Source organism: Etheostoma spectabile, chromosome 21, assembly GCF_008692095.1.
Source record: "Etheostoma spectabile isolate EspeVRDwgs_2016 chromosome 21, UIUC_Espe_1.0, whole genome shotgun sequence".
In the NCBI taxonomy this organism is placed as follows: domain Eukaryota; kingdom Metazoa; phylum Chordata; class Actinopteri; order Perciformes; family Percidae; genus Etheostoma; species Etheostoma spectabile.
The window spans coordinates 5,746,959-5,772,701 of record NC_045753.1 but is presented as its reverse complement, the minus strand read 5'-3'; the positions used below and the strand labels follow the sequence as shown (position 1 = coordinate 5,772,701).

The following is a 25,743-nucleotide window of genomic DNA, read 5'->3' as shown; positions in this document are numbered from 1 at the left end:
AAATGAACGTATTATTTGATTAATTAGAAATATGAATGTGTTATTTTTTTAATGCAAAGTAACCTGTTTTTTTCAAGTTTGACCCCAACCTGTTATTGCAGTGGTCACACTTCGGTTATATCAGCGGCAGTTAGCAGATGGGTTTAGCCACTACAGAAGTCTGTGACACCGACAACGGTGCTCCGCATGGTGCTCCGCATGGTGCTCCGCATGGTGCTCCTCCGTGTCAGCGGTAGTTGGTTGTTCAGTTACCCGAGAATAGGTGACTTTGAACTTTGAGTGCACAGCACAGCCACCACTGTGATGCCACGCCCCCCGCGGGCGCTGGACGGGAAATTGACAACTGCGTTGGTCTTATACTAGCAGAGGCACTTGGGTCAGGCTTTGCAGGGTGCACGATTTTTTCCCCTTACCATTTCAGCGCCTCGGCTTGGACACAGCCTCTCTCTCGAGCGAGAGAGAAAAGGAGTAAACGTGGAACACTATCACACTTTCCTTTCTCGTGGACGCTACTGTGTGCGTGCATCAATAAGTAAGTCTGATTTCTTGTGGGTACGGGAAGATGTTATGAAGGATTTATAAATGTACGTTAGCAACAATATGCTAATTCACGAGGGTGCTATTTTATGTGTTAGCTAATATTGTCCATCTGTTCATGTGCACTGCAAGAATTATGTTTCTGTTTATTGAATACGTTATTTAGTGCAAATATAACCAAGAATGTAGTTTCATCTCTGAAATGATGGTATAGTAGGTTATTACTGTCGCTTTGTTAGACGTTCCACTGTACTGTCATTACGCAGATCACGGAGCTCTGATTGAGTCTAGATGGCACCGTAGTTACGTGAAAGTGGGTCAAGTTGGAAGGCAACAGCATAGCCATATAATACTATCTATTTACAGAGGGCATTTAAATGTACTGTATGTCTGATTGTGATCTGTTACCCCCCCCCACAGTGTGTAAACTAACTTTTTGGATAAGAGTGTATGTTCTTTTTTGTTAGTCACAGTGTTCATTTTTGTTTCCCCTGACTGCCAAGATTTGGGAGAACAATTTTCAAAAGCAAAAATTCTTGTTCATTATTGTGAGGGGACAATACATTTCTGAGATTCAATTTCCATTTTTTTTGTCTTTATGGTCACATAACAATGTATACATTCATGTGACATCCCTACAGAATACATATCCTAATAGCCCAGGTTGTCCTGAAAAAAACATAACTTGTGCATTACAGGGCTGAGGTTATACAAGCAATATTACCCAAGGAAACCAGGCGACCTAAAGACCCCAGAGGGTTAACTGTGTCCATCTGCTGTTTGCTGCTGAACTGGTAGTATACAGTGGGGTTTTAAAGTTAGCTTTTTCTCTCAAACAGCTGCCCGCTGTAGCTGAAAAGCGGAAGAGGGAACCAAAACAGTAAATTTAAAGACCGCACAGCTCAACAATGAGCCGAAAGTCACAATAAAGCACTGCAAAGTCGAGAGCTGCAGATTTTGGTATTACTTCTCTGTAGGTTCATCACTACGAGACACCTCTCACATTGTCTTCCCATTGTCATTGAATACATCATCATAACAATATAGATTATAGCCATTTTAAGTAGCAGCAGCAATACCACAACCAAACAAAAACTCCCTACAAGTAAAAGCCCTGCATTGATGACTTAACTTCAGCAAAAGTATGCAAGTATTGTCATCAAAAGTACTCTTATGAAGGAATAATGCCAGCTTTCAGTGTACTGTTTACAAGGTCTTATCTTTGGTAAATCTTTTTACATATAAAAACGAGTGGGCTTACATAGAAGGGTAGACGCCAAAGTTGTTGGGGTGGCTCACAGACGGAGAAGCTGTTTGGTCCATGAACGTAGGAGTTCCTCCACTGGGTTCAGGGTTTGGGGTGGTGAATCTACCAGAGACACATACCCACACATTATTTCAGTAATTAATACGTCCACAATCTTATGTCTAGCCCTGCTGACTGACCACATCTTATAATAGGTTTACACACCCAATGCTAAAGTTGATTAAAAAGAGGAATAAAAAAACCATTTTTAAAAATTGATCAAAATGCCGTAATTGAAAATATTTAGGAAAGTCCAACCTTTTAAGGACACCGATTTTCTTTGTGAATGAATAATGTATTGTAAATAAATATGTGTTCTTCCTTAAAATACAGGGAGCATAACTATACACACCGCTGTGTTAATTTCCCATGGAGGCAGGCACATTTTATTTTAAAAGGCCGTTATTTCATGGATCAGGATACTATGCATCCTGATAAAGTTACTTTATCATTAGACTTCAAAAACATCAGTCGAAGGGATTTAGGTTTCCTGTGGCAGTTTAAGAAAATAAAAACATTACATACTCTGGCACAACTTGTTTGATCTGTGGTTTGACATATCCATCCACTGCTTTTGCTGAAACAGAGACACACGGCATTCAAAAATAAATAAAAAACATACACTTAGTAAATCATTTCAACTTTAAATTTAGTGTTGATCTGAAACAAATGTTTCAGATACATACAGAGTGGAGGGGTGTAGTACATGGCGAAGACCTCGCCTTTGGGCCGGTCAGGGTAGAGAAACAGAAGGTGGTTCAAGTCACTGATGCGGTCAGCCAGGGAACGAATGGAGAAGTCCTTGGTTGTATAAGGCAACAGATTCCAGACCAGCCTCTCACCTAGCGAAGACAGAAACAAACAATTATAGTCACTGTATTTACCAAGGCGTAACATAATACTGTAGCAGAGATTAAGATGATTTACAGCCTTTAAAAATGAAAATCTGCCTGCCTCTATGGGAATTTAACATAGGTGTGTGAATACTTATGGCCCCCGTATTTTAAGTAAAAACATTTATTTATTTATAATACATTATTCATTCAAAAAGAAAATTTGTGTATTTTTTTTTTAATTAAGGCATTAAGATCAATTTCCAAAAGATGGTTATGCAACCTTTGCCACATATAAGCACATATATGGAATTCAGGGCCGATATTGACAGTATCAAATTGAACTTGGCACTAAAACCAAATGAATGGTGCATTTCGGCAGAACTTAATATTTTCTAAGCGTTTCGTTCAGTTAGATGTTTTAATGAAGGAATAATTAATTAGAATGAATTATTGGGATGGCAGTAGCTCAGTCCGTAGGGAGTTGGGTTGGGAATCGGAGGGTTGCTGGTCCCCGTACGGACCAAAGTACGGAGTGTGGACTGGTAGCTGGAGAGAGGCCAGTTCCCCTCCTGGGCACTGCCAAGGCACTGCCCCCCCTTAACCGCACAGGGCACCTCTGACATCTCTCCATTAGTGCATATAGGACCTGAGCATGTGTGTGTATTCAAGCCTGTGTGTAGTGTGTAATAACAACAAAACTGAGTGTAAACTGTAATTTCCCCATATGGGGATCAAAGAGTGTACAGGTATACATTGTATTGTACATTGTATTGTATTAAAAGCACAGCAGTTTGGTACCTGCTTTGTTGGGGTTCTCAGCCACCCAGGCGATGGTGATGCCTCCAATCTCAGAGTCGCTGAATCGCAGCAGGAAGGTGCCGTTGGGTTTGGACAGCAGCATGTCCTGTGCCTGCTGCTTGTTTACAAAGCCCAGGATGGCCCTAGAACACACATATTCACACACAAACACAAAGTTCAACTTTTCGTGTGTTCCATTCCTTAAAAGGTAAGTTTAAAGAATTCCAATAAAGTTTTACTAATAAGCCTCCTTTTTTCAAAACATCAAATATATAGTCTTCTGTTGAAAGAGGCAGTAACATTTAATGGAGCAGTTCGGACAGCGTTGGATATTGTTATTAACAAACTGTAAATACAAGTTAACAACTGCATTTCAATAAAGGTTGAGGATAAAAAGGGCTGCAATAACGCTAGATATCAAACAAAAGAGACTGTATTTCATATTAAGATGCTGTGAGCTGTACAAACACCACTTTTTAAACAGACAGCAGAATACCATGTTTGTTGTGATTGCCCTTTTATTAAAGCTTTTTGGAGAGGGATACATATACATATTGTTTTAGAGGTCATGTGTCCCTGGAGAGTCAAATCGAAAACACAAGTGGCACAAAAGGATCATGTAAAGCTGCATAACGGAGCTATTTTTAATTCAGCGCCCATGTTATTCAATCTGTTCATTCATACCGCGCTGCAGTGATTGTTTCAGCATCTCCTCTATTTCTGGCGCGAGACGCCAGTGAAAGTGTCAAGCCAGGCAGGTAATCACATACAGAAATACCACAGAGCAGCCAGAAACTTTGCAAAAAATAAAAAACATTTTAAATCGAGCACACGGAGGGAGAGACCGAAAGACAGACGGACGGACGCATGCACGCACCATTTGCCTCATGCAGTGTGACACATCTCCTTTGCATAGAGTTGATCAGGTGTTGATTGTGCCCTGTGGAATGTTGGACCACTCCTCTTGAATGGCTGTGTGAAGTTATTCGATATTGGCAGGAATTGGAACACACTGTCATACACGCAGATCCAGAGCATCCAAAACATGCTCAATGGGTGTATTGCGAGTATGCATGAAATGGGATTTTCTTTTAGCTTCCAGTAATTGAGTGTAGATCTCATCAAAATGGTACTTTGCATTATCATGCTGCAACATGAGATGATGGTTGCAGGTGAATGGCATGTCAATAAAATGCATCTGTGTTCAATGTCCCGCCCATACCATAACCCCAATTCCACCATGAGGCACATTAACCGACATTAGCAAACCGCTTGCACCCCACACAACACCAGCATGCTCTCTGCCATATGCCCGGTACAGTGAAAATTGCCCACTCCAGTCACACAGGTCAGGTCAAGACCCTGGTGAGGACGACAAGCATGCAGGTGAGCGTCCCTGAGACATTTTCTGCAGACATTCTTCGGCTGTGCAAACCAACTGTTACCTCAGCTGGTCTGAGACGATCCTGTAGGTAAAGACGCTGGATTTGGAGGTCCTGGGATGGTTCAGTTAAACGGGGTCTGCGGTTGTGAGTACTGTGCCATTTCATGGGACAAATCGATGGACTAATTGATAAAACCCTCTAAAAATATATTATTTTGCTGTCCTCTATTGGGAAAGGATAGGCAAAAATAAGCCTTGGCTTTAGCTTATTCCTTTTTTGGTTAGATACGGTGGCAAATTGTGGTAAATAATTGTTTCTTTCATGTATAAAATGATCCCAAAATAAAATGGTTCATCATCATGAACCTCTCACAATGGTGCAGGCTCAGTGACATCACTGCTGGGTGTGGATACAGGTGCAACAAAGCACGCTTCTGATCAAAACCAACCACAGCCAGTAGTAGTGACATATTAAGTAACTAGGGAGGGGGGGAGACACTGCTTCACAGTCTATCAATTGATTGTATTTGTCACATTAAATTGTATGAGGTACAATTCCAGTGAAATGTAATTCGGCTCCTTCAACTTCTGCATGATCTCTTCTGGTCAGCTGTTACTCTTAAGAATACAAACAGTCCTCCTCTCCCTCCTCCCGGGAAGTCGACCGCAACAAGTAAATTTTCAACCTTTGTAAAGTTCTGGCGCATTTTTATGAAATTATTATTGCTATTCACCTTTGTTAATCCCCTACTACCTTTTCCCCCCATCTTATCTGGATCAGACATTGCTGTCTACCAACATAAAACAGTTCCAAACAAAAAAAGTCAGCTTAAGTCATTACCCATCATTCCAGTGAGGCTTGAGATGTTTCTTCATGAGCTCTACGACTCCATCAAACCACTGCCAGAAGGTAAAGTTGCGTCCAGGTAAGCTCTCCTACAAATTAGACATACTCCATCAGTATGTTACATGCACAGAAGATGCCAGGTTACTCTAGTTGATAACTGTAACACTTAATTTACACAACTCATTGTGTAGTTCCAGTGTTTATTGTGTATTTTTCTCTCATCTTAAAAGGTTCCATGACATGGTGCTCTTTAAATGCTTTTATATAGAACTTAGTGGACCACTAATACTGTGTCTGAAGTCTCTTTTATATAGACCTTAGTAGTCCCCTAATACTGTATCTGAAGTCTCTTTTATATAGACCTTAGTGGTCCCCTAATACTGTATCTGAACTCTCTTTTATATAGACCTTAGTGGTCCCCTAATACTGTATCTGAAGTCCGTTTTATATAGACCTTAGTGGTCCCTAATACTGTATCTGAATTCTCTTTAATATAGACCTTAGTGGTCCCCTAATACTGTATCTGAATTCTCTTTTATATAGACCTTAGTGGTCCCCTAATACTGTATCTGAAGTCTCTTTTATATAGACCTTAGTGGTCCCCTAATACTGTATCTGAATTCTCTTTTATATAGACCTTAGTGGTACCCTAATACTGTATCTGAAGTTTCTTTTATATAGACCTTAGTGGTCCCTTATACTGCATCTGAAGTCTCTTTTATATAGACTTTAGTGGACCCCTAATACCATATCTGAAATCTCTTTCCCAAAATTTAGCCTTGGTGCAGAATTACAGCCACTGGAGCCAATCCCACATTGAGCTTTCCTTAGGACGTGCCATTTCCGAGTCTGTAGCTTTTGAGGAGAGACAAAGTGAAATTTTTTATGTGGGTTAGTGATAAGATGCATAAGATTTATTTGGTTTATTGCAATGTGCATTAGACTTATTGGAACGAGTTTTGCATCTATAATACAATTTATCATTCAACTACTCTGTTCAGACAATTATTTACAGTTAATACTATATACAGTGCCTTGCGAAAGTATTCGGCCCCCTTGAACTTTTCAATCTTTTGACACATTTCAGGCTTCAAACATAAAGATATAAAAATTTTATTTTTGTGAAGAATCACCAACAAGTGAGACACAATTGTGAAGTGGAACGAAATCTATAAGATATTTTAAACTTTTTTAGCAAATAAAAAACTGAAAAGTGGTGCGTGCAAAATTATTCGGCCCCCTTGCGTTAATACTTTGTAGAGCCACCTTTTGCTGGGATTACAGCTGCAAGTCGCTTGGGGTATGTCTCTATCAGTGTTGCACATCGAGAGACTGAAATTCTTGCCCATTCTTCCTTGCAAAACAGCTCGAGCTCAGTGAGGTTGGATGGAGAGCATTTGTGAACAGCAGTTCTCAGTTCTTTCCACAGATTCTCGATTGGATTCAGGTCTGGACTTTGACTTGGCCATTCTAACACCTGGATACGTTTATTTGTGAACCGTTCCTTTGTAGATTTTGCTGTATGTTTGGGATCATTGTCTTGTTGGAAGATAAATCTCCGTCCCAGTTTCAGGTCTTTTGCAGACTCCAACAGGTTTTCATCTAGAATGGTCCTGTATTTGGCTGCATCCATCTTCCCCTCAATTTTAACCCTCTTCCCTGTCCCTGCTGAAGAAAAGCAGGCCAAAACCATGATGCTGTCACCACCATGTTTGACAGTGGGGATGGTGTGTTGAGGGTGATGAGCTGTGTTGCTTTTACGCCAAACATATTGTTTTGCATTGTGGCCAAAAAGTTCGATTTTGGTTTCATCTGACCAGAGCACCTTCTTCCACATGTTTGGTGTTTCTCCCAGGTGGCTTGTGGCAAACTTTAGACAAGACTTTTTATGGATATCTTTGAGAAATGGCTTTCTTCTTGCCACTCTTCCATGAAGGCGAGATTTGTGCAGTGTACGACTGATTGTTGTCCTATGGACAGACTCTCCCACCTCAGCTGTAGTTCTCTGCAGTTCATCCAGAGTGATCATGGGCCTCTTGGCTGCATCTCTGATCAGTCTTCTCCTTGTCTGAGCTGAAAGTTTACAGGGACGGCCAGGTCTTGGTAGATTTGCAGTGGTCTGATACTCCTTCCATTTCAAAATGATCGCTTGCACAGTGCTCCTTGGGATGTTTAAAGCTTGGGAAATCTTTTTGTATCCAAATCCAGCTTTAAACTTCTCCACAACAGTATTGCGGACCTGCCTGGTGTGTTCCTTCATGATGTCTTCATGATGCTCTCTGCGCTTTCAACAGAACCCTGAGACTATCACAGAGCAGGTGCATTTATACAGAGACTTGATCACACACAGGTGGATTCTATTTATCACCATCAGTTGTTTAGGACAACATTGAGACATTCAGAGATCCTCGCTGAACTTCTGGAGTGAGTTTGCTGCACTGAAAAGTAAAGGGGCCGAATAATTTTGCAAGCACCACTTTTCAGTTTTTTATTTGCTAAAAAAGTTTAAAATATCCAATAGATTTCGTTCCACTATATATATTATATATATATATATATATATATATATATATATATATATTTTACAGGCCAAAAGTTTGAACACACATTCTCAATCAATGCGTATCTTTTATTTTCATGACTATTTACATATGTAGATTCTCACTGAAGTAATCGAAACTATGAATGAACACATGTGGAATTATGTACTTAACAAAACCTTTTAAATAATTGAAAACATGTCTTATATTCTAGTTTCTTCCAAGTAGCCACATTTTCCTTTTTTGATAGTGCTGCAAACCCTTGTTGTTCTCTTAATGAGCTTCATGAGGTAGTCACCTGAAATGGTTTTCACTTCACAGGTGTGCCTTGTCAGGGTTAATTAGTGGAATTTTTTTGCCTTATTAATGGAGTTAAGACCATCAGTTGTGCTGTGCAGAAGTCAGGTTGATACACAGCCGACAGCCATATTGGACAACTGTTAGGTCAGTCGGTGTGACGATGGGAGTGAGGTGAGGACCCAAACGCAGAGATGAGGAGGCAGGCAGGAGCAGGTACACAGGGGTTTATTTATATTCAGTCCAAAGAAAACACAGGTAGCAACAAAACAAGGCGAAATTCAGGAAATATAAAAAATTCACAGGTCCAAAAATCCCAAAAATAGACAAGCACAGGGGCGGAAGGGAATTAAAAAACAGGGAGACTACACTGGGAAAAGTCACAGGGAAGATCAGGAACAATGACGAAAACACGCAGGACAGGCAGGCTGACGAACAACACTCCATGCAGCAACAAGACAGAACGATCTGACAAAAGACAAGGGAAGCACAGGCATTAAATACACCACGTAACAAGGTCATGAGAGGCAGGTGACAGGAGTGCAGGGAGTCAGGTGGAAAACATCAGTTAATCACAAGAGCGGAAGACACAAGAAGTAAAACTAGAGACAAAACAAGACAAAAAAGACTTCAAAATAAAACAGGAAACAGAACATACAGGCACTGAGGGGAACACAAGACAAGACCAACAACACAAGACCGGGGAAAAACAAGACACAAACACAAGACCAGGAAGGGAACACAGAGATGAGAAAGGAAACAGGATTAAAAAAAAAACCCGGAAGCACAACAGTTGGTCCGGAAAATTGCGAAAACTTTGAATGTGTCCCCAAGTGCAGTCGCAAAAACCATCAAGCGCTACAACAAAACTAGCTCACATGAGGACCACCCCAGGAAAGGAAGACAAAGAGTCACCTCTGCTGCTGGGGATAAATTTATCCAAGTCACCAGCCTCAGAAATCAGAAGTTAACAGCAGCTCAGATTAGAGAGCAGATGAATACCACACAGAGTTCTAGCAGCAGACACATCTCTAGAACAACTGTTAAGAGGAGACTGCGCAAATCAGGCCTTCATGGTCAATTAGCAGCTAGGAAACCATTGCTAAGGAGAGGGAAACAAGCAGAAGAGATTTGTTTGGGCCAAGAAACACAAGAAAACGGACATTAGACCAGTGGAAATCTGGGCTTTTGCCTGATGAGTCCAAGTTTGAGATCTTTGGTTCCAACCACTATGTCTTTGTGTGATGGAGAAAAGGTGACCGGATGGATTCTACATGCCTGGTTCCCACCGTGAAGCATGGAGGAGGAGGTGTGATGGTGTGGGGGTGCTTTGCTGGTGACACTGTTGGGGATCTATTCAAAATTGAAGGCATACTGAACCAGCATGACTACCACAGCATCCTGCAGCGACATCCCATTCGGTTTGCGTTTAGTTGGACCATCATTTATTTTTCAACAGGACAACGACCCCAAACATACCTCCAGGCTGTGTAAGGGCTATTTGACCAAGAAGGAGAGTGATGGAGTGCTGTGCCTCCACAGTCACCGGACCTGAACCCAATTGAGATGGTTTGGGGAGAGCTGGACCGCAGGGTGAAGGCAAACGGGCCAACAGTGCTAAGCATCTGTGGGAGCTCCGTAAAAACTGTTGGGAAACCATTTCAAGTGACTACCTCTTGAAGGTCATCAAGAGAATGCCAAGAGTGTGCAAAGCAGTAACCAGAGCAAAGGGTGACTACTTTGAAGAAACTAGAATATAAGAATATTTTCAGTTATTTATAGTTATATTTTAGTATAATTAGTCGTGAAATAAAGGAAACCCATTGAATGAGGTGTGTTCAAACCTTTGGCCTGTACTGTGTGGTGTGTGTGTGTTGTGTGTGTGTGTTGTGTGTGTGTGTGTGTGTGTGTGTGTGTGTGTGTGTGTGTGTGTGTGTGTGTGTGTGTGTGTGTGTGTGTGTGTGTGTGTGTGTGTGTGTGTGGTGTGGGTGTCGAGCATTGGAATGAGAAGGGCACATGCTCTGAAGAGTCATATTTTTTATCAGGTCACATGTTGTGTGTTTTTCCTGTGTGCAACTACAATTTTTTTCTTCGTCAATTTTATATTGTTTAATAATACAAAAGAACAAAAAATTAAACATACACTGACGACATACCGAATAAAAATGATAAAATATATGTTGATATGTGTGCATCAAGCCATTAAAGTACTTTGTTATTTTGTCTATTATGTGTTTGGGATATACTTTTTACACTTTTCTAAGCTATTCCTAGCTATGGAAGTGAGCTTTTCCATTTCTAATACTTGTTACCATAAATGTAATTCTGGTGCATTTGGTTGTTTCCATGTCCTTGTCAGCTTTCTCTTACAGTGCAGATGTTTCAGTATTTTACATTCAACTGTGGAAAAACAAGCTGGCCTCACCCGGTTGAACTGGGCCCAGGATATAGTCATGTTGCGAAAGTCCTCAAGGTTGTTGCTGCTGCTTGTGAAAGCTTTCTGTGCCAGGAAGACCATGTTATCCTCTGAGAGGCCGCGTCCGCTGTGCATCTCTGCCTTGTACTTCATATCGAGGGCCTCGCACAGCTGGGGCCACTGCACCTTGTCTGGCACGATGAATGGCACCCTGCCCTAAGGCAACAAGAGTGAAAGACATGGTCAGTCTGCTCAGTTGTCTCTCACCATATTTACCTGGTTGTTTTGACAAAATATGGGGAAATTACACTGAGCAGGTCATTGAGAATAATGGAATATATTCAATCTAGTAAAGAAAAACAAAGTCAAAATGCAGACATGTGGCACTACACATACACAGAGTGTATCTTTAAAGAATTACTGTGATGTGGGGTGTTGAAATTATCATTGCATTGCAATGTGGTCGAGGAAGATTAAGCTTTAATGCAGTGATAGAACATAAATCGATAATTGATAACGTTACTTCTTGACTTTATTTGTTTTTAGCCTTTTGTCATTTGTCTGGTCCGCTACATTCAGGAAGTGTCTTTTTTTTAAAGCAGATAAAAGAACAGTTCATATACACATATTTAACTGCTTGAATTTTTCAATGAAAACTGTGTAACAATTAATAATAATATTGAGGAGGTGACGCTTCGGGATATTGAATCGGACTGAATCATTGACAGGATAATTGTAATCAAATCCAAAGACCACTGAAGACTCCCACCCTGACATGATGTTAGTCTATGTTTCTTAGTGTCAACAAATCCAATAAAAAGACCAAAACTAACCATATGTTACTCACAGTCGCTAGAACTAATGTAAATGTGCTGTATTTATATAGCGCTTTTCCAGTCTTAACAACAACAACAACTAAACTGCCAAACCCGATGCTAAAGGCAAATTAAAGCATAAGTCTCCATCTCAATAGCAGCGAAGACATCTATCAATTCACAGCCCACACAAACCATCCACAGCCAGGTAGCTTATACACCATTGGAAAGGGAATCCGGTGGCCGGTTTGGCTCAGTCGGTAGAGCAGGCACACATATACTGAGAGGTATATGCCTCGACGCAGAGGTCCAGGGTTCAAACCCGACCTGTGACAATTTCCTGCATGTCTTCCCATTCTCTGTCACCTTTCTCACCTAACTGTCCTATCAATTAAAGGCGGAAAGGGAATCTGAATACAATCATCATGATTTGCGTGTTGGTAGCCAATGACCACTTATTCTACTTCAGCTGTGAAGAGACATTGCGCATTGGCCTTCCACACTGGGAGACCTTGCTGTACTTCATAGGTTGTCCTGGGGCTTAAAACTAAATAGAAAGAGGTCAGAATACTTTCCTATTCTAGGCGTAACCAAAAAACAAGCATACCCAACAACACTTTACAGAAAGAAGACAAAGTATTCTTTTACTTGGAACAAGTTCTTTTACCGTTTGTTCAACAAAGTCACAGTCAGCAATGGACTCAACACAACAATATTTACAACATAGTTTACTGAAAACTGAATGGACCCATGTTAGCCGTTTTTGGACAGATCAAAAGGTAGGGAATCTCTCATCTCTTGTGATTATTATTCCGGTAAATTTTAACAAATCATGCTTTAGTGCAAACCACTTCCGTAAACTACACTGAACGATTAAATTGTGGAGAACCTAAACAATCTAACAATGTGTAGCATGTCAAATATTGACTAGAGTTTTAAATATTTGTATTTTAATGCACAATGCAAAGCTGACACAAACCTGCTTATCCGGGTTGCCAGGGACCTGGTTTTTAACAGTATTTATAGGTGATTATAAGTGCATCTGAATTACTATTGTCATGAAAATGAGTTCATGTGTCCCATTCGGAGCCGCTGAGGGGGCAGAATGTTGCAGCAGCTCTTCCTCACCTATAAGCATTTTCCTTCTGTTTATACTTTCTTTTTTTAACTTTCTTTTTTTTGTATTTAGTACTGATAAACTAAAAATATATACAGTATATACTGTATATTTGCCTGTGCAATACTGTAAATGCACTTTTCTATTTTACTTTTTATTCTTTTTACTTACATTTAATTATTGTTTGTTTCAGTGTTTTGTGTCCATGCCATTGTGGGATCAATAAAGTATTTTGAATCTTGAATTCATTGTCTCAATGCACCATCATACAAATGCTCAATTATGCTGCTAAAATGAGGCAGAGGAAAGTACTAACGTTAATTGGCATTTCTCCTGGTAACAAAAGTTTTTTTTGTGTGAAAAATAACACCCAAACCCATCTGTATCTATTATTATGACAAAATAGGCAGTTGCAGAACAGGTACAGTATTAAGGGAAAGTCAGGAGGGAAACATATTTTACACAAAGAGGGAATCATTCAAATTGCTTAACCATGATGTTAAATGGCGTGGACTATGGCATCAGTCGACAGAAAATTAATCAACTATTTTGATAGTCAAGTAATCATTTTAGTCATTTTTTTTCTACAGCAAAAGTTTCCAAACCTTTGCAGAGACTATTTTCAGTGGCAGATTAATCAACATATTCTGTGAGTATTTGGGGCAGCGGGACCGGTTTGTGTGGGACTGAGTCAAAATAAACTACAGTGTGTGTGTGTTCATCGTAATGAAGGAACATGTCACCAAGTACAGTGTAGCTAATTGATGTGTTTTTAGTAGTTTTTGTAGAACAATGGAGTTTTATGGAACAGAGGAATAATATCAGGCTTTGACACACACCCACTACACCTACTATCTACTAACAAGTATAGACTTGTTAGTAGATACATTCATTGTTGGTTTGCATCTGTGTGTGGGATTTGTTGAAAATATAGAATATGACAAGATTGTCCTTCAAATGTATATTATGCCAAGTAAAACCTCACAGGCTGACACTGTGTATGATGTTATGGGGAACTACTACTTGGTACAGTCACCTTACGTGGTAACGTAAAAAAGGCCATTTTGGAAAACATGCCGTTCATAAGGAGCCTACTTACCGGCTCAGCAAAGGCGTTGTCCCACAGGACAGTGGCTGTGGCGTTGTTATCCTGACTGCCGTGGACGATCACTACCACAGGCAGTGATAAGGTCTGCAGGTTACAGACACGACAAGAGGTTCAAGTCTTCTGAATTTATTTATTGGCATTCAATCAAAAGGAGACCCAAAACAGTGGAGATGAATTCAGTAGCAGATAGCTGAGGACTAACAATAATAATAATAAGACCTTTATCTATAGTGCTTTTCATTTTACTCAAAGACCGTTTACAGAGTTAAAAAACACACATCGCACTAAAAATATTACATAACCTTGATCAAACATTAAAAGCAGTTCAAAAAAGGTGAGGAGAGGAAGATGAACTGCCACAAAGCACCTAGCTGCTGATATGGGGGATGTACGTAGAAAATTATAAGAGTGTTAGCTGCTGTTTGTGTGGCTTTTTTGCCTTTAATTGATAGGACAGCTGTAGACAAGAAAGGAGGTAGAGAGGGGGGACAACTTGCAGCAAAGGGCCACAGGTTGGGGTTCCAGTGGCTGCAGGTTCAATTCGGACCAGCGGCCCTATGCTGCATGTCATTCCATTTCTCTCTCCCCTTTCACGTCTAAGCTCTCCTTTCAAATAAAGGCCTACATTTTTTTTTTTATATATTAAAATTTGGTACATGGGGCGCACGCTCCACCAGATGAGCTACCAGTGCCTTTAAGCTTTGACCATTTGAGAACCAGTGCTTAATAGGTGATATTTACAAATATAAAAAGGTCAAATGTTCTATATCTTACTTTGACGTGGAAGACCAGCTCGTTGCCCCCAACACTGAACTGTGATTCAAACAGAACTGTGAACTTTTCCTCCGTCACTGACTCTGCACCTCGACGATCCGACCGCTTGATCCGCTTCAGTGACTGTAAAAAGACATAGAAGGAGATTAGAGGCTTCCTTTACATCTTATAATCAAGATTGCCAAATATTGAGGCCAATACGGTAGATTTCATCTCTGTGCAAGAATTCAATCTGGAACATAGTTTATTACATGACTACTCGATCTATGAAAAACATGAGAATCAATATCGCAGGTGAAAAATAAAATCGGAGTAATCAAATTGAGCAAAAGTATAATCTTTGCAAGATTATAAATTTGATAAGATTAAACTACCTTAGTCATGGGGTGAATAAAATCAAAGTTGAAATAGAACAATTCTTCAAAAGGACAGAAATCTTAGATTTGGCAACAGTTTAGAAATATGTTGAGGGCCAACAATAAAAATAAATGCCTATGCCATTTTGACTGAAGAAAATAATTTGCCATCCAGTTTTTAGCATCAAATGATGGATGACCTGTAATACAAGTAGCCCGCCAAAAACAGTAGTCTTTATTGGAAGGTATAACTAGTTGAAGTCTGTATAAAAATAAAATGAGGTAAAAAAAGAAAGAAAGAAAGAAAAAGGACCTAGAATTGATCCCTGACGCACTCCAAGCCAAATTTTAGTCTGGTTATTGGACCAATAGCTCAAGTTTTACCTCACAAAACTACATGAGGTTTCTAACCAAATAATGTAAAAATATTGTTGCACGTAAAACAATTATACAATTACTATATACAAAATGTTATGCTTTTTTTAAACAGTAATGTATCACTCAAACTTAAACAGTAGAGCTTACCATGTTTCTGAAGTGTGCACTGAGGGTGCCAGTGGCCTGGTGATACTCCATTACACAGTTGTTGTTCAGGATTTCTCCACTGCTTTCACTACCAAGGCAGAAGAAAGCAGTTAAAAAAGGGATTACCACACACAGTGGGCGGCTGTGGCTCAGGTGGTAGAGCTGTGGCATACCAATAGGTTGGTGGTTTGATACCTGACCCTGCAGTCCCATGCTGAAGTGTCCTTGGACACTGAACCCCAAATTGCTCCTGATGCTGTGCCATTGGAGTGTAAATGTTTATGAATGTTTATCTGATGAGCAGGTGGCACCTTGTATGGCATCCTCATCCACCAGCGTTTGAATGTGTGTGAATGGTTCTTGTAGTGTATAAAAGCGCTTTGAGTAGATGTAGAAAAGCGCTATATAAATACAGTCCATTGCATTACATAGTGACTGTAGCTGTCAACTGTTAATCTCACATAATGATGTAACCACCATGGAATAATTTTGATTTGTTCAACTGAAAATGTAATGAATGAATGAATATCCAACATGTTCCTGCTTTAATCAACCTGCTTTTAAGTATTATTTTAGCTTTGTATCAGCCAAGAGTCAATAATGTGTTTGATTAGTGCATTCATCATTATTACAAGTATGCATGCTAGCATGTGCACCTCACCTGTGTGTGCTCTTATTCTTCAGCAGAGCTTTGGCCTGCTGTTCGCTTACAATGACAGCCTTGACCTGAGGTGGATTCATGTGGACGTTGAGCTTCCCGCCCACCAGAAGGCGCACTGTGGCTGCAAACTTGGTCTGGGTCTTTAACACCTGGGGCGGCTGCTTTTCAATTATGAAGGTACTAAAGAGAAGAGGGGACAATGACATGATGGGTTGGTCAACAATTTGTTGAGTTGAGACAGTGGTACACAAGTGGTACCCTACGTGACACACAAGACAAAGCATTTGATCTACTTCTACCTGGGCCAAGTGGCCATTCTACTGTTCAAGTCTGGCTGTAATCCAAACATGCCCTCCAAAAACGACTTTATTTCAGCCCTCAATACTTTTGTGCCACGCTGTACATTTGCAACCACTTTTCTGCTGACATGCCTACCTTGACGCACGGACATTGTTTCGTATGGATATGTTGTATAATATCGTATTTTTCATGAAACAAGCAACAGACTTTTATGTTTTTTATGTTTTATGGAAAAGTTATGAGGTTGTGTTGGCAAGTGGTCATAACCTTTCCAGGCAAAGAAGTACTTCAACTTGGTGTCTCTACAGATTTAGAAAATTGATGCGGCTGCATGATGAGGGGATGTTTTGTTTCAGGCTGTCTACTTTTGGAGGTCAGTGGCCTGCCACACTTTTTGTTTACTTTAAAAGTTCAGCTAAACTTAACACCTCCAGCATTAGTTTGAGTACACCTTCAGGAGGACAGGAACTTCAGAAGTTGGGATGACACCTACACTGTACTGTGTAATCCTAAACTATCCTTAATTGAGTGTCCATTACATGCTTCTGTGTAATTCATCAAAGTCTCCTGAACTTTCTTCACATATGTGAAATGAGTTGAGCTGCTCTGGAGTTTTTCCTTAACAAAAGGCAACATCTTTACAAGGTGCACCTGGCGCGTTCTGTTTCACAAGTGTAACCGTTCTTTGTTTGTTTACATTCTGTAACTTCCAGGGAAGGCAAACTGCTGCCACGCTGGTGACTTCTTGGAAGCAAGAGGATTTTCCAGTTCTGTTTCCTCCAGCAGTGGCCATGGTGTCTGTAAAAGTGCAGCTACATGCTACCTGCTGGTAAACTATGCTGCGTTGTCTGTATGTTGTTGGGTTTTGTAGGTTGGGTTCAAGTAGGTGGAGAAACGAAATTTACTGTATATCAGAATCAAGGCAGTGATGTGACACACACACACACACACACACACACACAACACACAGTATTTGGTGTAGTCTAAAGTTATATCAAACTCAATTGTTGTGTGTCTGTGGCATCAAATAACATAATCCTGATTGCATCCTGCAATTGAGTGAAACTAAGCAAGGGAACACTGGGGGTGGAGTCAGGGGGCACTTTTCCCAAACTTTGTCTGAAAGGACCCACTGTCTCAGACTGACCCGCTGTCTCAGAATTTTAAAACCCCTGTTTTAAAACCCCTGCTCTAGTATCCTTACAAGAGTAAAAATCGGGTACACTGCTCAATGGGCAGGAAAGAATCTGTATTTCTCCTCTTTAAATCTGAGGCTGAACGACTGGTCTGAGTTTTCTTTCCAGCAACTTTGCATAAGCATTCTCATAGAGGTTGAGCATGGGATACCACCAGTATAACAGCCGGTGGAACAAGAAAGATAAAATGGCATAGTGACAGGTATATCTCTTGTATATAAGGACAAGAGATTGCAGATGGAAAGCAGCTAGTAACTTGATCTCCAGAACTACTTTTTGCTTGAGAGACCTTTTGTTGTACATGGTCCCTGACAAATACCTTTAATCACAAAAGAAAGGCAGACCTTTAACTGTGTGCTGCCAGCTGACGGTAAAAGGTTACTTTTGGACCATGGAAATTCACTTACAATAATTTTGAAATAAAGTGAAAGGTATTTAGGTAATTATTTGATGACTATTTAAGTAAGTGAAGTAATTACAACTTAAAACAGAAAGTATGTGCGGCGCCTGGGTAGCTAACCTTGTTGAGCATGCGTCCCATATAATGAGGCTCAGTCCTTACTGCAGCGACAGCGGGTTTTATTCCGACCTGCGGCCCTTTGCTGCATGTCATTCCCCCTCTCTCTCCCCCTTTCCTGTCTTTAGCTGTCAAATGTATTGAAAAGGCCTAAAATGCACAGAAAAACTAAGACTGAGTGTGTGGTAAAGATGATAACCAGAGATTAAGGAGGTTGAAGACAAACTCTCAAAACCAGTGTTTCTCAAATCAGGGTCTGCATGCCCCTAGGGGTATTTTGGAATACTGCAGGGAGTATGTTAAAAAAAAGAAAATGGTAATCAAAACAATAATACTATCTTTAGTGCGTAACTTCTTTATATTGATGAAGGTTTGTTACATTCAAGCCATTGCCAAATGAGTTGCTACAAAGCTAGACTATCAGCTCCACACAACTCACTCTGTATTTCTCAGTATGACTTTGTTTAGAAAATTATGTTGTCTGGTGATTTCCGTGCGCAGTAACTCAAGTTGAAGATTATTACCTCTTCTCAAGAGTCCATCATGTTTTTTTGGCCACTTGAAATTGCGTGGAGGAGTGGGGACGGTGCGCCGACTGCCTTGTTGCCATTACTTTAAATCCTTCATGAGGGCAACAGAAACTACGCACTATAGCTTTAATTTAGGGATTGATTCTAAACATTTGAAATGTAGCATTGTGTTTTCAGTTACAATTTTGTCGTTTAGTAAATCAGACACTGATGGCGGTGACATGGCTGACATGACTGTGGCTCTTTATATAGACATCCTTTTTTTTTATTAGAAATATTTTTGGGCTGGTCAGTCACTGCTTTAGGCAGTACTTAAATAAAGGTTAAATAAAATAAAAAAATACTTCAATCAATTCTACTTTTGAAATCGGTCACTGCAAACCATTCCAGAATGCACTGGAGATAACAATCGGACAAAACCAGCTGAACTAGATTATCTGCACAAAGTAAATATGCAATCCTGGGTTCACCGCGTCAGACAATCACCTCAGCCTGCCTACGGCCAGAAAGAAAAATCAATAAAATTCAGAATTTGCAAACAGGCACAATCCTGGAGGAGCCCTCCACTTACTGAGAACAGAGTTATCACTCCGGGTATACAAGGGATGGCTCTTAGTTGCAGCTCTGGCAACCCACAGCAACCCCCCACAATATACTCCAGGGGGCATATGGGCATAAGCTATATCCAATTCCACAAAGTATACGTAGGCTGGATGGACAAACTCCCATAGCCACCAAGAGTAAAGAACTAGTCACTGTTCCACTGTTCCTGAATCAATTGGGTGGAGTCTCCTTTTCAGAACCCTTTCTTTTGTGGGAGTGGGAACCAGCAAACCTATCTGACCAGCTAACAGGCACTGTTGACAACATTCACACTGAAGGGGTGAAGTCCAGTTCTCACCTCGTAACTAAGGCGGAGATGATATCAGTGATGTCAGCGTTGAGTTTGCTCAGCAGCTCCTCCATTGGACCCGGCAGAGGAAGCTGCTGGGTCAGATGTTCACACCGTCTGATCTGCTGCCGGTTCTGCCAGATCAGGTCAGCCAGCTTCTCACACCTGGCGGACAGGGACAGGAGGTGGAGATACCACCACAGGGTGGAAATAAAAGGGAAGAGTCCCTCCATGTGAGTGCATACACATCTTGTTTATATATTTATGCTTTTTATGTGACTCATGTTTTCTCAAAAGTCTTTCAGTGAAAGAAAACAATTCAAACTTTCCTCTACATGACAAAACATTATGCATTTGCTTAGTGCGTGAAAACCATTTAATAAAATCTCCACACTTTAATAGAATATGCCAGTTAAAATACTTGTATTATATACCAAGACTGGAGGACATCCAGCCCCCCCTCATGAGGACCCCCATTGCCAGCCAGCTGCTGCCTTCTCTTCCATTGGATGAGTTCCTCATCCAGGATCAGAGTCTGCTGCTTCCTTAGCAGGGCCAGGGTCTTCTGGTGTTGCTCTGACAGGTCCTGCAAACACACCACCAGCCGCATTTGAATATGTGACAGTATATTAACATCATAAAAAGATACACAGGGAGAAGTGAGCTCAACAAGATATTGGGCATCATGTTTACTACGTACACTGTAGGAACTCAATTACTGTAAAATCCACATTTACATACTACTGTGTTTACTATTGAGCAGTGGAAGCGGAGTTATTAAAGCTCAAAAAGAGGCCATCTACTTACTATGCCTGCTGCAAAATTGTGCAGGTTTTTTTGACCCATGTTGCACATGTCTGGAAAGTAATGAAGCGCAAATGAAAGTGTGTTCTTCTGCTGGAATTGGAATATTGGTTAGAGACACTTCTTGCAGGCGGCCTCTAGCTCACCCAGTAAGAGTGTGCGCCCCATGCAGGGGCCCGGGTTTTGAATCCGACCTGCGGCCATTTGCTGCATATCATCCCCTCTCTTTCTCTCCCCTTACCCATCTATCCACTATCAAATCCCAAAAAAGGGAAAAGCCCCAAAAAATATCTTAAAAAAGAGACACTTTTTGAACTCCAAGAGTACACTCATCTAGCAAGATAAGGCTGATATGTGAGATAGGATTAGCCAAATGGCACAGATGTCACCAGCTCAACAAAAGACCAGTGACCACTGAAAAGGTGACGAAAATTCAATACTGGTAGGTTTTAAAAGAGCTTAGAAAAGATTAGGTCTATAAAATAAAAAAACTAAATAAAAGAAATGATTGAGGCCACAGCCACAATATTTTGTTGTGCAATATCTTTTGCTACTTATACACCTCGCCCCCACACTTCTGGCATTTCTCATTCACAAAAATGGAGACATCCATTTTCTTTCTTTTTTAAATCTCTGGGGTTGCATTGTAGTTTAAAAAAAAATAATTTTTCAATTTTTATCGATTTTTATCTTCTTTTTTGTTTTAACTCTTTGATTCTCATTTCATTTTACGAGCCGACTGCATCACAACTACTACTACTTTCTTCTGTGACTTTTAAACATAGACCGTATAAAATAGGTCTTAATGCTCTCCCTTCTCTTCATTGAAGCCTCTATGTTTACAGGCTTGTGGGGATGAGCAATCTGCTACAGATGCCAAAAAAAAGGTTTGGTACTGCCAATTTGTTTTGTTTTGTTATGGTTCAGGTGTGTAATAAACATACTTTGTGAGAAAAAAAAAGTGACAGAGAATCATGATATCAATTAAAAGCTTTATAAAAAAGAATCAGGATTCAAATTTTTCCCTGAGTTGTGCAGGCCGAGTCCGGACTTGTCTTTTCCTGATTCCTCAGGCCCCTCACGGTTAAAAAACAAGAAACAAGCTACAACCTGGAGTGATTTCAACATGGATAACAAATTACAGGTGCTTCTGACCTTGTTAATGTTAGCAGCTGTTGTGCAGTTAAAATTTGCATTTAATAATGCTACTACTGTCTACATGCTTTGGGCGAGGTTAGGGAGTGCCTGCTGGGATTATTTTATCAATGAAGTTGTAGTTCCTGAGGAATGGGGAGAACTTTTAAATGTTCAAATCGGCCTCAGCGAAAGACTGCGTCTGCATGTGGAAGGAGACATAACACAAAGGAGGGCGCCTGTGAATGTCCAAATAAAAATTAGAATCTATGTGGTATTATCTGAGTGAAGGGGGGAAAAAGGGAAGATATTTGGACTAAGTTGTTTCAGTCATCATTGACAAGTCCATCACCATCTTCCTGGTTCCAAACTATATTATGACATGTTCTTTAAACGTCAGTAGTTGTTTCAAATTTACAGTTTTTACACATTATCTTGTTTTTGTTACGATGCTTTCACAGTGAGAAATATAACATTTCTAAAAGTTCTAAAAACCATCCGTTCGTAATGCAATCCCAACTAGTTACAGAGAAAACAATTTAATACCTGCTTTGCCTTTATTTAGTCAGTATCCAGGTGTCGTTATTACCAACGTGTTGATTCTGCATAATCATCCCTGTCTGGACCAGATCTACATTTGCCTGTTTGAGTGAGAGGATGGATGGATGGATGGATGGATGGATGGATGGATGGATATTGATCCCAAAAAAAGTGTGTGTGTGCGTAGAAAAGATAGAGGTGGATCTTTGGTTACGTATCAAACAACACTTTTTATAGGCAATGAATACTTCTCCTGGTACCACTTTAATATGTCGCCGTATTTGTTATGCAGTGACTCCTAATCTGTTTTTTTGCCTTGTAGTAATGTGTTAACATGACCATTTTTTTTTCAAACATTTACCAGCCGGTGGGGCGGAAACTATGGGTGCATGATTCAGAAAATGTCACTATTCTAGATTGATTTTTAGGCCCAAGATTTGATTCAAAAGCGATTGATTAAAAAAAAAACTCAATTAAAAATGATTCACAGTATGTAAATGTACTTACTTTTCTCATGTTATAGTATACACGGCATTATAAAAAAAGAAGAAAAAAACATGAAAGAAACATGATTTTGAATTGGTAGAGCTTGAATCGATTCATGAATGTGAATTGATTTTTTTGAACACCCCTAGTGGATAACTTTCCGAGATTAACTCGCCAATCAGAACATCTTCCCGCATTTGGTGCTTTGTAGGTGTTATTGCATTTGAGTCTGGCCAAACTCAAATGCAATAACAAAAAAATGTCCAATATATGTCAAATGGAATGCCCACCCATAACAACACTGTGACCCTTGTGTTGTGTGTGTGTGTGTGTGGTGTGTGTGTGTGGGTGTGTGTGTGTGTGTGTGTGTCTCATACAAGCCTATATTTCTGGAGTGTGCTGGCCTCTCTAGTGAGCCAGGCCTCTACAGTGGTCCTCTTGGTTTGTAGGGCGGTCTCCCGCTGGGTGCGCTCAGCTGGAGGCAGTGAAGACAGGCTGCTCAACTGGGCTAGAAACACCAGCAAGTGGGAAAACAGAAAAGGCATTACAAAAAGAAGGAAACATTTGGTAACTTTTGACCTGCCAAACTATAGGTTGTTTTCTACACACGTAGGAGTCAAACAGACGATCATCAAGTCAAAGTCTAATCTGAGACGCTGTCAAGACTCAGCCTACATGGGACGCACACTTAAGACACATCAAAACATCAATATAGCTGTCTGTAACTGTCTGCATTTGTCCGTATCATTTAGATTGGTATGGGACTTTCTAAGTCCGTCAATGCGTCCTTCATCCTCACCCTGGATGCGCAGGTTCTCCTGGTACTGGATGATGAAGTACTCCTGGCTATGCTGCAGCTTTCTCAGTTCATTCTCAGTCTCCTGTGTGGAGAGACGGAGCTCCTCAAAGGCCTGGTTGATCTGCTGGTGTCGCTGTGACAGGCTGTCCATGGCCTGCACCCCACTGCCAGTGCTGGCCTACACACAAAACATTTTTTTAAGTTACAGATGTTGCTTGCGTGTTATCGTTTTGTTTAATTTGTAACCTTTAGTTTGGTTAAACAATTATCATACGTAGGATTGGGTCACTTTTCAAACCTGTTTGATATTAAGCCAGACACCACACCGGACTACCAAAAATTAAAAATGAAGTGAAATAGCAGCTGCTCCTGAATTAGCCGGTTAGTATAAATTACAACTGGTTTAAAACTCATAGACTGGACCAGTAAAACTGGAAATTGACCCAACTTTACTAATATGTGTAATTTATTGTCTGTTTGTATGCTGGTGTTGGTATTGACCAACAGCATTTTTTCATCCTCGTCCCGACACATACACCTTAACCCAAACACAACCAGGGCAATGTACACTGGTTTCACAGGATTCCTGTAAATGATGACAGACATCAGCCTCTTTAACACTTACATTTGTAGCTTCTTGAACCAGCCTCTGCTCCGAGTGCAGGATGTGTTTAATGCAGCGCACCAGCTCCAAAGGACAGCGGTCATAAGTGCTCTGCAACGCAACACAACACAACACACACTTTATCCAAAGATTAAACTAATTATAATTGAACCAGTGCTTCACATTTCTTATTTTATTACATTGAATGTAGATCAGTCCTTTTTTAGGGGAATTTTTGTCATATTTGAGTAGCCCTACATGTTGGTTTTTAATTCCCAGGCTCCAACTGGCACAGGGGTAGGCTACAAATGACAACTGGTTTGAAGAAATGATTTTACTGGACTTTAATTAGGTCGGGAGTTATTCACAATGTTGGTTTTTAGTCAAAATGTCCATCTTTTCATCCAACAAATAACCTCAAAACATCACACATTGGCTGCTTTTGGGATACCAAGACAGACGTTTTTTAGGCTTCCATCTTAGGGCCCATAAAGCATGCATTACAGTCTTCTGGCTCGCCACACACATGCCATTAAATCATTTATTGATACAGCTTTTGTGAGCTATACGGTGTATTGTTTGCACCATAATAATAATGAGATTAAGAAGAAGAAGACGAAGAATAAGATTCATTTTCGGATGTTTGCGTGCCCTGATTGCCAAAATACATGAGTGAAGGTAACACAGGAATCCCACAGGCTAAAAACCCCAGGAAAGGTTTGCTTGAGCTGGCAGAGTTTTACTACAGCTATGAAATGAGACCTGCATCATGCAGTGTTTCCCACACATAGACTCATTTGTGATGGTGTGCCACACAATCAACACCGGCCCCCACATATTGCGTTGAGTTATTCTGTTTAAAACATGCAACGTATTCCATTTCCTTTCCTTTCCCTCCTCTGTCTCTCTGTCAGTCACGCAACTCACCCACAGCCCCTCCCCTCTGTGCACTCAGCGTCCGTCTCCATGAAAACGAGAGAAGACGGCTGGCAAAATTCCCAAGTTCACGAAAGGTTGGTATCTCGCGAACACCTTTACACAATCCCACATTAAAAAGTCCTATAAAAAAAATTATATTCTGAATACAATGTTGTCAGTGTGTTAATGTTGGAGTCCTGACCCTTGGCAAACAAGCGATTGCGCCGTCTTAGAAATTTAACTAGTTAGTTTGCGGTAAAATGGTCAATGAGGTCAAAACATATTATGTAACAGCTTTAATTCAGATAAACTTATTACATTTAATTATATTATTTAGTGTTTATGAGTATTTATGAGTATTTAAAAGTATTTTCCGTGACTGTGTTGAGGCCGAGGAACAGCCTGGACCGGAGGTATCAGTCTGAAACAGAGCTGAACAGTCCGACCAGTGTAATTTCTTATTAATTTGTTTATAATATTTTCAGGCGTCAACCAGTGCTGCTCAAGCAGAAAGACAGGGTCAGTGAGAGAAAGAGATAGATTCATTAGGCATTGAAGAAAGAGTAGCAGAGAAGGACAGCATTCAACAGCATTCTAATCTGTTGGAAACATGGTCATGTAAAGTGCACCAAATGGTTTCATTATGTCTGACTGGTGGGTAAAACAAGGTCTCAGGCTAGGCTTGTTTCCCCTCATCTTGCAGTAG

The 25,743-nt window shown here is 40.4% G+C and overlaps 1 protein-coding gene across 1 annotated transcript in view; it reads right to left on the bottom strand.

Moving 5' to 3' along the window:
- LOC116671513 (signal transducer and activator of transcription 5B) overlaps positions 1 to 25,743 on the bottom strand; it is a 40,694-nt gene that overhangs the window by 7,436 nt on the left and 7,515 nt on the right. Inside the window, exons 4-18 of the mRNA XM_032502863.1 lie at positions 24,141 to 24,230; positions 23,516 to 23,693; positions 23,094 to 23,224; positions 20,187 to 20,338; positions 19,762 to 19,917; positions 16,318 to 16,497; positions 15,657 to 15,744; positions 14,776 to 14,898; positions 13,993 to 14,085; positions 10,971 to 11,177; positions 5,703 to 5,797; positions 3,478 to 3,620; positions 2,530 to 2,685; positions 2,369 to 2,420; positions 1,799 to 1,906 (exon numbers count right to left, since the gene is read on the bottom strand). Of these exons, the coding sequence (XP_032358754.1) occupies positions 1,799 to 1,906; positions 2,369 to 2,420; positions 2,530 to 2,685; positions 3,478 to 3,620; positions 5,703 to 5,797; positions 10,971 to 11,177; positions 13,993 to 14,085; positions 14,776 to 14,898; positions 15,657 to 15,744; positions 16,318 to 16,497; positions 19,762 to 19,917; positions 20,187 to 20,338; positions 23,094 to 23,224; positions 23,516 to 23,693; positions 24,141 to 24,230 (1,952 nt within the window). The remainder of the gene's footprint in view (positions 1 to 1,798; positions 1,907 to 2,368; positions 2,421 to 2,529; positions 2,686 to 3,477; positions 3,621 to 5,702; positions 5,798 to 10,970; positions 11,178 to 13,992; positions 14,086 to 14,775; positions 14,899 to 15,656; positions 15,745 to 16,317; positions 16,498 to 19,761; positions 19,918 to 20,186; positions 20,339 to 23,093; positions 23,225 to 23,515; positions 23,694 to 24,140; positions 24,231 to 25,743) is intronic.